The sequence below is a fragment of the Egretta garzetta genome, unplaced genomic scaffold (genome assembly GCF_000687185.1).
Source record: "Egretta garzetta isolate BGI_Z169 unplaced genomic scaffold, ASM68718v1 scaffold152, whole genome shotgun sequence".
NCBI classification, from domain to species: Eukaryota; Metazoa; Chordata; class Aves; order Pelecaniformes; family Ardeidae; genus Egretta; species Egretta garzetta.
This window is the reverse complement of record NW_009259037.1, coordinates 1,356,392-1,371,811: the sequence shown is the minus strand read 5'-3', so window position 1 is coordinate 1,371,811 and position 15,420 is coordinate 1,356,392. Positions and strand designations below refer to the sequence as shown.

General features: G+C 46.9%; 1 protein-coding gene across 1 annotated transcript in view; it reads right to left on the bottom strand.

Annotated features, from left to right (window-relative positions):
* Window positions 1–11,145: 11,145 nt before the first annotated feature.
* The window catches only part of CLRN3 (clarin 3), a 9,276-nt gene continuing 5,001 nt past the window's right edge, over window positions 11,146–15,420 (bottom strand). Inside the window, exons 2-3 of the mRNA XM_009634872.1 lie at window positions 13,675–13,854; window positions 11,146–11,420 (exon numbers count right to left, since the gene is read on the bottom strand). Of these exons, the coding sequence (XP_009633167.1) occupies window positions 11,146–11,420; window positions 13,675–13,854 (455 nt within the window). The remainder of the gene's footprint in view (window positions 11,421–13,674; window positions 13,855–15,420) is intronic.

The window sequence follows — 15,420 nt, the reverse complement described above, 5'->3', positions numbered from 1 at the left end:
CCTCCCCCAGACGCTCCCCAGCAGCCTGGGGCTCCAGACCCCTCCCCAGCTCCGCTGCCCTTCTCTGGACATGCTCCAGAAATGCAAGGTCTTTCCTGTAGCGAGGGGAATATAAGCGATGCTGTGTTGGGCTGGAGGTCCAGCCAGCCCAGTTGCCCGCCTGCTCCCTTAGTTATTGATCATGTGAGGAGCAATTTCCTACTCTTGTTCATCCTTGTTGCCTTTCTCTGAGCCTTTTCCAGTATTAGTTCTTTGTTTTGTGATGGAGCATCTCTAACCTGTATAGGCAAGCCATGGATTTATGACATTGGATTACATTCTGTCATCTCTGTTCTTTCCCTTTAGTATTCTTTTTTTCTTTGCCCAGCACCTGATTAGCTTTTCTGACAGCTGTTGAGCACTGAGCTGAAAACCCTGGAGTTTCAGTCTGAGTCAACTTGGTGTACATAATTTCAGAAGTAAAGCGGGGATCATTTTTCCAGTATGCATCACTCTCATTTCAGTATCTTACTATTCTGAACAGCACGCATCCCTGTGAAACGGTAAGGTTGACCTCCATCCTAACTAACTCCTACCATAGGTTTCTGCCTTAATGTGTTACCAGTGCCAGACCCTCCCTCATGCCACAGCCACATGACATCCTTAAAAGCCTGAGCTGGGGAACCTTGTCAAATCTTGGAAATCCAAGAAGATTCCATAATCTGGACAACCTGATGTTTTTTAGTCTGAACACAGGTATGATAAGGTGGACAGTTTACTGTGCCGCTAATCGTGTGAATTCATAGAATCATAGAATGTTTTGGGTTGGAAGGGACCTTTAGAGGCCCATCCAGTCCAACCCCCCTGCAGGAGCAGGGACACCTTGAACCACATCAGGTTGCTCACAGCCCTGGCCAACCTGGCCTGGAATGTTCCCAGGGATGGGGCCTCCACCCCCTCTCTGGGCAACCCCTGCCAGGCTTTCACCACCCTCACTGCAAAGAATTTCTTCCTTACATCCCGTCTAAACCTACCCTGTTTTAGTTAAAAAAAATTGTCTGGTGTGTGTGTATGCTCACAGAAATTGAGTGTTCACAGCCAAGTACATTTCATGGATCATCTGATGTGATGGCTTGAGACTTCTCCCAAACTCTAGGGCTGGCCCTGTGACACTGCTTCATTTCATATTCATGGTCAGGTGCCACAAAAACTCCAGATAACAGAAGTCCTAGCTCTGCGGGACCTGTCTAAGTCCAAACTCAGCTAGGAACTGTTTTAGGAAACACTGTTTGGAGTGTAAATCATATAATTCTGCATTTGCCATGTGACCCTACTGTCGTGTTGCCTCTTCTTGAAGTTTGACTGTTTTCCCAGCTATAGTGTATTCTAGCTGGGAAATTGCTGCCAAAAGCCACTGTTAAAACAGTTTCTGTTGAAGCATTTGGCAGTGGTGCAATGGAAGAATTCACTAGATTTACTAATTTTCTTTGGGTGACTGAATATGAACCCACGGTTTCTTGGCACTTTATATGAAACGCTTTTTATTTTGATTCTCCGTGCCATGACATCTCATATATGAAATCCTCAGATGAAGTAAGGAGGCCAGAAAAGCTGTACATCGAGCATGGGCAGATGAAGGCAATGTCTAGACTGAACCCCAAAGTCCTTAGGAAATTAAGCTGTAGTTTTATCATATTTAGTGATGTTCTTTGAAGTTCCTGTAATTAGGATATCATCCATCTTTCGGTGGCTTTATTAGCATTGACAGCTTCCTTGGGGCTTTAGACAGGCCAAGCACCAGTGTGTTGATGCATTGCCCATTTCTGCAAAAGGCTGTGGGTGTTTCTCTTCACTGAATGACACTTTTCTTCTCAGAGAGGCCCATTTGGCAGATGGGAGCAAGGGGAGATGAATCTGATCCTTAACACGTAAAAACATACATGAAAACTAACAGGCTAAATAACCCAGAGTTGATTGGGTCACCACTGCAGGGTCTCCAACCTAGGGAAAGGTCCCTCTGGAGAAGCTGTCACAACACAGGGCACTTTGCTGCAGGAGCAATGATCTGCAGAGACCACTCGCATCTACAGAGAGCACCTGGGAAAGCACAGGAAGATTTATTTTTAATTCTTTTTTAGGGCTTCACAGGTGTTTTTTCTCTTTTTAAAATTTCCTTTAACTAGGGAAAACCTACATGTAACAGAGGTTAAACCACCTGCTTTAAATATATCAAAGTAGTCATGAAAAATGTCCTCAACTAGATAACATGTTCTGGAGTAAATTGTTCCTTTAAATGATATTAGGCAAGAAATTATGTATGACATGAGAAGTATGTACATACAGCATAGATAATCATAAGGAAAATCTATCAGACGAATCCTAAAGCTGGTCAGAAACTTTGGAAACGTGGAAATCTACTTGACTTTTTTATTTTTTGATCACCTACCAAACAAAAGAACAGGGGACAAGGGTTGGTGATGCTCCCAAACCATCTCATTGGTTTGGGATAGTTTCAGAAAATTTCTAAAATGTTGGAAACTAAGTTTTGATCCCCCCCATCCCCTTTTCTAAGAAAAGCAGACATTTCTTCATCAGAAAAGATTACTTCAGCACTGGAAAATGCATACAAATGGCAGAGTAAAACAACTCCATTGCACATCATATCCTACACTGATGTTTGTTGTTGAACAGAGTTCACTTTTAATTATTCACTGTTGACTTTTAGAATTGCTCTTTGCCACAGAAGCTTAAACCGGAGTAGAGTAGTATTCACTCTAATAGGTCTGATGCTTATTCTGAGGCTTTAGTATGTAGAGCTAGATGAAAAATACTTCTTAAAGACTGCCATTAATCTCCACAATCACTCTGTGTTTTCCTAGGGTTTTTTCTTAATCTGTTTCTTTCAACACACAGAAATCTGCCATCTGAAAAATATCGATAATCATTCCAGAATATTTACCTCCCCTCTGTGAAAAATAGTTTTTTGTCAGAGCCTATCGGAAGCTGAAAAATCTGCTTCCATGGCGTATGGGGTTAGTGGTCAGGTTAAATGTACCAGCCTTTGATACGGACACAGAGCTTGTCTGGCTCTGGCTTCTGAGGGAGCATCCTTTTCTTTAGAGTCTTGGATGAAGAATGGGAGAAACCGCCCCTCCCATGGTCGTGGATGCATTCTCTCTTTCCTATATCCAGGAGATAATTAACCAAGTTTGGAAAATAATTTCGAGTGGTCCTGTTTAATTCTTATTTGGAATGATGGTTTTGCTCATACCCTATTGATCAGGAAATATAAGTGAACGTTGTCATGGTAACACAATATTTTTACCTATCCTTTGAAGGCTGGGACTGCATAAATCCCATTTCCTCTTTGAGTTTGTATTTCCAACCGTTATTAATCAATAGCTTTGGTAGCTCTGATTAAGTGGCCTTGAACATCTTCTAGACTCGCATGCCTCTGAAGGTTTTTTGGTTGTTTTGGCGATTTACTTCTAATATTGGGAACCAGCCAGGAAACCTTTTCCAGTGGTCGTGTATAAGCAGCCCACCGCTCTGTGTTTACCCCTCATTTCCAGGGTGTCCGCAGAGTTGGGGCATCTGTTGGAGCACCTAAAATTAACGTGCAATTTGGGTAATGCTTTTTCTTTGGGGTTTTTTTTTTGTGTCTCGGAGAAGGAGGTGAAACACGGTGCTGTCTTTGGATGTACAGTTAAGTTGGTTCTCCCTCCTCCTCCTTCTCTTTTTCACTCTCCCCTTCAAAGGAAAAGAAAACAGAAAATGCAAAAAAGAAAAGGCAAGGCTGGTAGCGCAGCCTAGGAAGGAGGCTGCTGCCCTCTGATGGTTCCCGGGGCGAATAACCAGGAGGAAAGTGGTTCCTGAGCAGCTGAGAGCATCCCGTTTATTTTCTAGCAGAGGTCCCCTGCCAGGCTCAGGAGCAGAACCCAGCTGGGTGACTGCACAGGCGGAGCAGGAGAGGGTAACGCTGAATGTCCCGACTTACTGCAGAGAACCCTGTTATGTGGGATCTGATTTCCTGATATTTGGTTCCTTTTCTTGCAAGAGGTTGTTTTGATGGGGTTTGACCACTCCTCCTGCAGCAGAAGCCCATTGACGCCCAGAGTTCACCTTACTTAAAAGATCCCTAACCTGTTCCACCTCAACCGAGGGAAGGTCGTCTTTTCTCCAGGCTTGCTCGCTTACCTCCAAGGACTGGGGAGCCTGAGGGCCAGCCTTGGCAGTGAAGGCTGAAGCAAAGAAGGCGTTCAGTAACTCCACCTTCTCTGTGTCTTCTGTCACCAGGGCACCCATTTCATTCAGCAGCGGTTCCACATTTCCCCTAGTCTTCCTTTTGCTGCTGATGTACTTGAAGAAGCCAGATAACTGGGTGCATCAGGTTTGCTTACAGAAATATTTGTCACCACCACCTATATAACCTGTTGCCTGGAAGGGCGAGTTTCGAGTCATCTCTTCAGTGTTTAAAGATTTACAGCTGCTTTATTAAAAAAAAAAAGGAAAAAAAGAAAAGGAGACCAGGCTGTGATCTACCTATCAAAGAGTTTGGACACTGATCTCCCATCATTTTGCAAAGGCCCCCATCCCTGTTGCCCAGCTAAGACAACGTGCATGTACCCAATCCTTCCTTTGGGGTTTCCTCTGGGAAGCTGCTCCCCCCTCCCCTAGCACTGCTTTGCAGTGATAATATGAGGACGTACCACGATATCCTCTCTGAAAGATAACTTTAAAGAGATCCTCATTGAAAACCATTGCAATCTTATCTAGATTGCTTTTAAAAGATAAATGAGTAGGCAGAAAAGAGATGAGAGGATCCCTGAAATATTGACTACTAGCTTGTGCTCACCCTTCAGAAGAGTGACTGAGAAGCTCACTTACAGGCATTGATGGCAAAAATTACCTGGAAAGGGGACACTTAAACTTAGGATGAAAGATTCATTTCTGTCCTTGCAGTAAATTTCTGCAGGCAGGGATCTCCCTGGGATGTTTCTGCAGCACTGCTCCCTTCCAGAACAACCTCATGCCCTGAGGCATTGCATGAAACCCAGCGTGCATCCCATGCCATGCTCTGTCGGCTCTTCCAGGGGGCTGTAGGAAGTATATACCGGGAGGAAATGCTGCCAGCAAAATAACCGGAGGAAACTCCGTTCCAAGTGTGGGACAAAAGATGCCTGTGGTAAAACCTCGTCAAATCATAAGTGCTCAGGACAGCGTCAGGAGCAGGTTTTAGAGCTTCTCGTGCATGGGGTTGACCTGTGCTCCATGTGGGACTTGCCTCTGTCCGAGAAGGGGCAAACTCAGCTCACATTTGACTGCTGGGGCTGTTACTTTTATTGGAGCAGTGCTAACGTGTGCTTCACCAGCAGTACTAAAATTGTTGAAATTCCTTACCCAAGAACGCCAAATCTTAGCTCAGGCTAACAAGTGCATTGGCTGGAACGTGGCCACCATGGGGTAGGGTGTGCCTGCAGCTCCCACCGCTGTTACAGGCAAGCTGTACGCTGGCTCGCAGAGCCTCAGCGCTTCCAGCGCCGGCTTCTGAGCTTTGAAAACCAAGTCACAGCTTTAAAGCAAAGGTTTTAAGAGGTGAGAGGCCGAAGGGCAGAGAGGAGCTGTGGATGGGCACATTCCAGATAGAGGAGAGCAACAAAGCTGGGGAGGGGTCTGGAGCCCCAGGCTGCTGGGGAGCGGCTGGGGGAGCTGGGGGGGTTCAGCCTGGAGCAGAGGAGGCTGAGGGGAGCCCTCATCGCTCCCTACAACTGCCTGAGAGGAGGGGGGAGCCGGGGGGGTCGGGCTCTGCTCCCAGGGAAGGGGTGATGGGACGAGGGGAAACGGCCTCAAGTTGTGCCAGGTTGGACACTAGGAAAAATTTTTCCTGAAAGGGGATTTAGCAGCCGGGCAGGGGCGGTGCTGAGGGCCAGGGTTTGGCGGTGGGATGGCAGGGGTAGGGGAACGGTGGGGCTGGGGGAGCTTAAAGGGCTTTTCCAATGTAAATATGGAGTCTATGATTCTAAAATGGATAGCACCAATTCACATGATGCTTTAGGGCGGGCAGGAGCGTTGGGTGGGCTCGTGCAAAGGCAGGCACTTGAGCAGTAAAAAGTACAGCTGCTAAGTCAGGGAATATTGGAAACCTGGTATGGCACAGGCCTGTCTTATTGCAAGAATAAAACTCTTGCGTGTGTGCCAGTCTAAAGCTCTCCTGTATGTTTTCATGCCATAATTCCTTGAGCTGCCTTACGTTTCAGTAGCTGTCCCACTTAAAGAAAGGAGACTTGGAGAAAAAGCTGCAACCCTGCATTTTGCACCCAGTCAACGTGACAAAAGCTTACTGGCACGGGGCGGGGGACACTGCCGCGCTGGCCATGGTGATCCCAGCTTCGGGCTCTCCTCCATCCACCATCCAAGCCTGCCACAAGGCTGTAAGAGTAATATTTATTTTTAATTCTCCGATACTCCTGTAATAAAAATCATGACTGCGTCGGCGATACCGCGCTTGATTTAGAACATCGATTGTTAATTCTGGCAGTTCTCCTCCCAGCAGAGATTTTTAAATAGCAGGAGCTGGATGACTCTTTAGCAGAATCGCTCCTGGGGGACAGGGATTGGTTTTATTGACTGCGCCTCTTTGCCTGGGGGTAACGGCAACGCTGCGCTGGCTCTTTTTGCTGTAATTGGGAAGCTAACTAGCTTCTGCCGTGCTGTCAAGTAGGTATGCCTGCATCAAAACCGATTGCATTTGCCTGCTGTGAGGTTTGCAGTGTGTCTTATTAAATGTTTTCAGCTGCTGCTAAACATTAAGGTAACTGATAAGTTAGCGGGCATTGAGGATCTTCTGTGTTTTCAGAGGAAAAGCTGCCTTCATGCAGCATTTCTAGAGTTGCTGGATTCGGTCTGGCTTTTGTTCGGTGGGAAACTTTTCAAGCGAACCATAAAGCTAAAACAGATCTTGCATAAATAGGAACCAGAGCTTCAGAGGTACGAATTATCTAATAATTACAAATCAATATAAATAATATATAATATATAAATATATATTGTATCTATAAATCAATATAAATAATGTCTAAATTTTTATATAAATATATACATCAAATAATTATCAGATAATGCTTGATATAATTATTTGAAAAGATGTTAGTTCCATCATGATCGCTTTAGTAGAAGCATCCAAGTGACTTATTTAGCCAGAGCAAAAGAAGTCACTTATTTAGTCAGAGCAACCGTTACGGATGGCTCAGCATGGATTGGGAATGGGGAGCTGCCCTGGATTTCTTCTTCGGGGAAAAAGAAGGAAAAGAGCCATCCTAGGCCCATCGGCGGGGGGAGCAGAGGGGAGCTGCTGGCTGCCTTGCCGGATAATCCTCCTCTTGTTCCTCTCCAGCTGCCAAACGCCTGGCAGGGCTTTGCAATCGCTGCAGTGAGTCACGGGTTCCTGAGCGCGCTGCAAACGGGGAGTGCAGAGAGGGCAGGACTCATCCCGCTCGGCTCCGTGCGTGCAGTGCCAAGGGTGCTGGGAATGCCCGGCTGCAGGGCTCAGCTCTCCGCCGCTGCGCGTGGTGGGTGCTGCTGCCCAAAATTGCATGCCGGTGCAGGCCTCCAGCTCCGTTTGCTGGGTTTCCAAGCCACCTTCAGCCCCGAGGTGCCAAGGCCAGGGAGCACGATGCACGCATCCTGCCCCAGTGAGCTCGGGGCTGGGAGCTCAGCTGCTGGAGGGAGGATTAATCTTTCAGCTTGTTTCAGCCCGGATCCTTCCCTTGACCTGATCAGACACAGCTCCTGGTGAAAAGCAACGTGCTTCAACTACCGGCAAGTGATGAATGTGTAAAATTACCCCGGGTTTAGATAAGATGGGAGCTTGATTTTTCTTTCAAGAGTGCATCAAGCTGACAGTGCAAGCTTTTTTTCCTTTTTACCTAAGGGTAAACTGCCAGAATTTGTCCTCATTAAGAGGATAAGTGTACTGAACACAGCTCCATTCATTTCAAAGGCTGTCTGGTAGGCAAGAGACAGACCAATTCCTTTTTGATATCCTAAAAGCTAAATACATGGTTGGATTATGTTGCATCCTTTTTTTTCTTTTCTTTTTCTTTTTCTTCTTCCGCTGGTAGAAGCAGCTGTAGCCCAGATGCACAATCCCTTCTTTTGCTTTTGATTCAGGGAATGGATACTTGAACCCTTTGGCTTCCTGTTTGCTCATCCCAAATATTTGCCTGCCAGGGCCAGCCCCATCCTGGATGGCTCCTGGGCAGGCTGCTCCCTTCTCGGGAGATGGGTAATTCCACAGCTCTCATATTTTGTAATTTAACTTGGAGCAGGTGCTTCAAATCCAGGCACTTACCCAATAACTGGCCTTTTCGTGGCCTTATTATAAAATATAATGGTCCCCATGGCACACAGCGCTTTGCAGGGTTTGCGGTGATTTTCCGCCTTCCCCTCTCCTCCTTGCCTTGCATCGCTTGCCTCTCGCAGTTGCTCTCCCCATGCTTCCCCCGCAGCCTGGCCGAGGTTGGGCGACTTCATCCCCATGGGGATGCGAGTGGCCCCCCGGGGTCGGGTCCCGGGGGCGCCTGCCGCCTCCCTCGGCCTCGCCGCTGGCTACTAAACCTCCACCGGCATCTGCTGAGCCAACACCGTTGCATGAAGCAGAAAGTTTGTGGCGCAGGGCAGAGAAGGTCATCTTGAGCTTGAGAAGGGACGTCTTGTCTTTGATTCGAAAGAAAATATTCAGACTAGGAATATTAGGGTAGCTTTGTTAGCCAGCTACAACTTTAACTACTCTTTAAATTTGATCTTTTTTTTTTTTTTTTTCTGGTGCTGTAATAATTTTGAGCCGTAGTTCCCACCAAAGCAGGTAGAGCTCTCGCTGCCCGGTGACTTTCTGCTGACGCCTGCCTCTGCTGCTTCGCAGCCATACGTGTCGGCAGGCGAGCATAAGGTCCTTTGAGACTTCCAGATTGATTTTTAACAAGGCTAGGTGGTTCAAACAAGCACATGAAAGTGGGAATTTAATTTTTTTTTTTTTTTTTCCCCCCCCAGCTCTTCCACAGGAATTAGTACTTCAGTGCAATAGAAACGCCCAAGCAATGGTAAGCCGCTGCTTTGCAAAGCCGGAGCCCCTGCTCCTCCGGTGTTACTCTATTACGACGACTTTATTTCTCCGCGAGCGAGCGCCTGATGTAAGTGTAATTGTATTGCGTGATGGATGCTGGCCGAGCACAACGGTGACAGATGAGTGCTGAAACTGTGTGAAAATTTTTGCAGCCAAAGCAAAACTGGCAAATGTTTGGCTTCCCCCCCGCTTCGCTCGCGGGCGCGCGGTATCCGACAGTTTGACTGCAATGTTTACGGCACCGAGAAGCAGTCCCAGGCATGGTCCTTGTCAGCAGCGGAGAGCAGACATCTCTTATTTTGTTGACCTATGCCGCCCCTCAAGTCTTAGAAAAACCCTCTTTTATTCCCCCCCCCCATCATACTTTTAGTTAAATGCTTAAAGCAGGATGGAAAAGCCCTCTGCTTTCATTCCTTTGGAAGAGCACAGCTGCATAAAGTATTGGGCACTTTTATCCTGAAACTTTATTTTTTTGACATAAATAGTGAGAAGTCACCTCTCGCCTCTTCTCATCCCCTCTTCAGAAATGCTTTTTGTTCTCGGCGAGCATCCCTTGCGCCGTCGGGCAGCTATCGAGCGCGACTGTGAAAATCATACCGCAAAGGAGAGCGATGCGATGAAAAAATTGCTTGCCCAGCTGCAGAGGCAAGGAGCGAAGGAGCAGAAGGTGCTGACCACTGTTTTGCATGGTGCACCTCTCCCGGGATGTCTGCACTGAGCATGATTTCACACGAAGGCGTCTGTCGCAAGGTCACATTCGGCTGCTGACCTTCCCTTGGGGGCACGGGACGGGACGGGAGCTCCCCACTTCTGCGCAGTCCTACGGTATTGTGTCTTTGTGTGCGTATCAAATACTAATTAAAGCGGGCACAGGGATGGGGCTGGCCATGAGTCGTCACTACTAAAGCTGCTATTTGGGTTTTTTGTCAGGGGAAGATGACAGTCGGGCGTAGCGGGTGGGAAAGCGGACGGCCGTACCCGCTCAAGGTGAGGCTTCACCGTTTGCTGTCGACAGTAGTCAAGGGTCTATAAATAGCCTGAAACAGGATTTTGCTCATGTTTCTACAAATAAATAACTTGCAGATACTGGGCTCCTATGCTGTCTTCTGTTGGCCATGGCCCATCCTCTTGCTACTGCTGCCCCGCCTGCCACCCTGGCCATGGACGAAAGCACCGAGCAAAGGAAGCACGGGTAGGGGCAGTGCTGTTGCTGTTGGGAGGTTTGATGTGCTGGGAACTGACCACAAGCTTGTTTGTCCAAGTGATCATGCTCCTGTTCATGAACAGGAGCTGGCAAGCCTGCCCGCGGTCAATGCGGCAGGGCCATAGGGACCCACGGGAGAAGATCCCTGAGCAGGGAGAGGACAGCGGTAAGAACTGCAGGACAAGATGAAGCACCGGTACCTTAGTTACCACTTCTCATCAGCCCCAGGGTTCCTGGTGTTTGCACCTGCCTCTTGAGACCCCAAATTACAGACACAACCAAAACATCTCTGATCTTCCCATTCGGACCCAAAGGGGGAAGCAGAAATCCATTCATAGGTGCTGATGTTGGTGCACCACTGTGGAAAGCTGGGGTGGCCAACGCAGGTCTGTCCCGTGGTCCGGAAAAATCCAGAAAGCGGAGGTGGGAACCAGCCCCTCTGTGCTGCGTGGGCAAGAGGGCAGCAGTCCTCTTGGAAAGGCGACGGTGGTGGCACGGAGAGGAGGAACCCTTCCAGGAGTGTGTTTTCACAGCGATCCCTCTGGGGAAGAGCAGAGCTGCAAGGTGCACGAGGTCCGTTCCTACAGGACGGTGCTGGCATCATGGACTGCGGTCCGTATCTACTCGGAGGTGTTTAGGCAGCACTGTTTTACTAATGAAAACCAGTATGTATTACACTAATACCTAACATAAAGATAATATCAAATTGCTTTGAAGACATAATAGGCTATTTTGTTAATCGAACTATACCCGCAGTTTCAATTTGAATGGAAATGATCAGCCATGATTGTCTACATTAAGGAGTCATTTTTCCTTTATACCCTTTTTTTCAGTGGCATCCTTAAAACAGAATGACATCTTTGGGTGCATTTTCAATGGGTCTTTCCTGTTCTTTCTTCTTAGAATATCTTGCATGGTCGTAGAAATAGATGATGATGATAGAGGCAATGTTCAGAAAAATGGTGAGCAGCATGATCCAATATGAATATCCGTAAGTGTGCGCAGATTTGATATGTGTCTCCCGAACAGAAAAACACCCCTGGGCCAATAGTACAGACAGGCTGTTTTCTTCTATGTTCACAGGAAAAAGTATCATGGCTGTAAGTATGAAGATTCCTAGAAAATATAAATACAAACGTTAGAGGTGGAACTGTCGTATTATTTATGTAGCTACTTCTAAATAGTCTACTTAAATTGGTTAGACTTCTAAACAGTCTGCTTAAATTGGTTAGGAGTGGTCTAGGGCAAAGATTAATCTAATATTTTCCATTGGTAAAATGTGAGGGCGTTTAAAGAATTTTTGTCCCACCTAATAGTATCTGCCAGGTGTTTTGAAGTTGGTAACTGTATCTTCTGCTAAAATTAATAGATTCTCACTGATTATTCTTAGATAAGGCCATTTAATGCAATTTTTTTTCATTGACTTCAGTGCTTGGGTGATTTGCAGAACGCCTGTTTGATATGAGCCCAAATTTGTGGGATGTGCGGTATCACAGCTGGATAAAACCCTGAGCAACCTGGTCTGCGTTCAGGGTTGGCCCAGGTTTGCTTGAGAGCTTAGACCTCACGTTCTTTCCAACCTGAATTACTCAACAACTCTGTGAGGAGCCAAAATGAGATGTCATATTAGATCTGTATCTATTTCCTATTGCCTTCTGAATATAAGCGGAGTTCGGTTACTTTGAAATTTAGGTAAATAATACTTTACATCTCTGCTTTCATAGTGCTAACAGAGGCATAAGCTCTGAACAGCAGTGAGAAGATCTCTCTTCCTTCCCGCGGGGTTCACTGTCCTACAGATGGTCCCTCCGAAACAGGTTCAGGTTTTTGCGGGAGGACACTGGAATTTCAGGTCATCTGGTGGGAGAATGAGAAACCTTCAAGATACACTCACGCCTCAAATGATGCATATTTTTCATAAAAATATGCCCGTGGCAAAACAGACTTCCAGGTCATAGCACTTACGGGGCTGTAAAAAGTAACCACAATCCGCAGTCAACATGGGGCTTTACTTTCTCACTAATATTTATTTTGGCAAGCCCGTGGGCCTTTCATTTCAGGTCAAAGCTGGGAGATTCAGGCTGCGTAACTGCCGCTGGGCTTGGGAAAGGAACTTTCTCATGTGGTAAGACAACGATCTGGGTGTCTCAAAAGCTGAATATTTGTCTAGTCTAGGCTTTTGCTCACTTTTCTTATTGTGTTTCAAGGCATCCACAGCTGTTTCAGCATCCTTATATGCTGCGTTAGCCACAGCTGGAGAAAAAGGTGTGGGCTTCACACCCCCACCTGTACTTGCTATGATTAAAACTTTTTATCTATGAGATTCCTTTGCCACCAAGGTCTGAATTTGGTGGACAGGAGCTGGACAGGACCGTGCTCAAGGGAAGGCAAGCTCCCGCCCTGCAAGCGGTGCATCTTTGAACCTGAAGAGCTTCCAAAGGACAAAACGCCAGGGCTGGAGTACTCTGTAATCAGACATCTTTAAAGAAAATTTTCCGCGTGCAAACCTAGCATTAGAGGAATGCGTAATCCTCTTGAGACAAATTGAGTGTGAGAGCTGAAGTCATTACCATAGCAAGATGAAGAGGGTAGCAAGGTGTGTTAGGAGCAGCCAGGCTCAAGACTACCGGGTGAAGGAGGGGTTACACCCCCAGGGAGCTGTTTGAGAGAGTTCACCTCCCTAACAGCTCAGCGTCTCCACCATTTTCTTCTGCTTAGGGAATGCTAAAACTTATTTTGATCTGTGAAAGTGCTTTTTAGAGAAGGAAATAAATTTTGCTGTGACTCAGTCCTCCTAACTGCTGCCCCCCCACGCTAATGCAGTTGTGGATGTATTCGATTCAACACACTTTTCAGAAAGGAAGCTGCAGTCCATCCTATACATTAGACCTCAGAGGCCTAATTTGGTACATGGGTAACCCAGCAACAAATATGCTACAAATACCATAAAATAGTGAGATAAGGTCTCAAAGAGGTTACAGATTGCACTGTAGTCACATCCAGCGCATCCTTTTCTGTTATGGTTTAGTTTTCTGTTTGTCAGCTTGCTCTGTTCTTCTCGATGTGCCTTATGCATGAAATGATGCTACACCTGCTGGGGCTTTTTCATTTCCATTTTTGCTGCTGGTGAATCCAGGCTCCTGCTGATTGAAGGTGCTAATTCAAGTAAATAATACTATTTTACTGGTACTTAGAAGTTAGTTCTCAGGTGTCCCAGCAGACACAGTTAAAAACCAAAACCAGCTGAAGAGAATATTTTTCCAAGTGTTTCCTTTCATAGACCTATATTTCTTAATCTTGGAATCAATGAGAATACAGTATCCATCCCTATGGTGGGCAGAAAGTGCTCAGCACGGGACATGTTACTCACCGCATAAGGAATTCCAGGTATAGACTCCAGTGGGTCCCAGAAACGTCTGGTAGGGATTGCTGACAGCGTTAGTGCAGGTAAATCCAGAACTCAGAAGGGAACTCAGTAAACTGAGAACCAGGATCACGATAATTGCAGTGATCATGCTTTTCGCCTTGCTGTTTCCCAGGTTATCTGCAACTGAAATACAGTGGCTCAGCATTGATAATCCAGCACAGTCTGGTGGGCTCTGATGACCTTATCACTTACTGATAGGGTTCTAATTAAAAGCTAATAACCAGAGATTTGGCTGATCAGGATGTAGAAGAAACAGTAGGTTTGGACACAGCGCATGGACCCAAATCCAAAATGTGATGAAGGTACATTAGCCTGAAATAAGTGTGTGTCTGCTAATCCTGCAGGCACACAAACTTCTCTGGCATCGGGCTGGGTAGTAAACTTCTTTTCCTTAATATTTCTGTAAAAGTTTGCTCCTGAGAAGGCCAGACAGAAATGTTATGCATAAATCAGATCAGAAAACTAGGTGTTCCTCTGCCCATCGTTCCCAAGATGTCTGCCAACTTCTACTGATGCTCGACTTAGAACTTGCCTCCAATTGTAGATTATTTCCTTTTAATATAGCAGCAGTCCCCCTCATATGGAATAAATCTGGGCAGGGGAACAGCTTCTAAAAGCCCAGCAAAGCTGTTAGCCTGGAAGGGTCATGCGCCTTTGTAGGACAAACGTCGCTGAGCGTGGTTGCTCACAGATGGATGAGGCATGGTTGAGCTGGTGTTCATACCTGGACTAGGTCTGTCTCTTTCCATGTCCTGTGGAAAAAAAAAAATTGCTGGAGGCAGTGCTTGCTCCCTTCTTTTAAAAGACAGGAGCCAGATTCTTCTCAGTGGTGCCCAGCGCCAGGACAAGGGGCCATGGGCACAAACTGAAGCACAAGAGGTTCCAGTTGAACGGGAGGAAGAACTTGTTGACTGTGAGGGTGCCCGAGCCCTGGCCCAGGCTGCCCAGGGGGGCTGTGGAGTCTCCTTCTCTGGAGATCTTCAACCCCCGCCTGGACGCTGTCCTGTGCCCCCTGCTCTGGGTGAGCCTGCTTGAGCAGGGGGGTTGGACTAGATGATCTCCTGAGGGCTCTTCCAACCCTTGCCATTCTGTGATTCTGTAACTCCTGCTCTGTTTTCACCGGGAGGAGCGGGTGGATGGTGTGCTGTGGATCCCAAGGGGCTGCCCTTTGTGTTCCTAGCTGGTGGCCCTGGGCTTGGCCATGGGACAGATGTGGGCTCCCAAGCTGCCAGCTCAGCCCTGCCCTCGGGCTCTGGCTCACGAGGTCTCCAGTCCCGAGGCCACGTGTCAAGGGGTTGTGCATCTTACCATCAAGCATCCCGGCACCTCTCCTTTTTGCTCCAGCTTACTACAGCTCATACACATAGACTGTTGCCTGGTGTAGATTCTGTAGCTATATGCGTGGCTGGCCATATGTATGTGGCACGTATAGTCAGCCCCTCCAGGACTGTAATCGATTGTTTCTGCCTAAATCCTTCCAGTTATTTGATATGTTGCCGATAATAAGAGGCACAAATGTGAATGCAATATACTCGAAGTGTAATTGCAGTATAGCTGTGTTGAAATATATTATTTTCCTCCTTTCAATTTAAAGATTGCAAAGGCAACTACAATGTGCCTGTGGCTGCCGTGCTCTAGAACGAAAACGGCAACAACGCTTTCAAGCTCTACTCAAATGGGTGTTGCGAT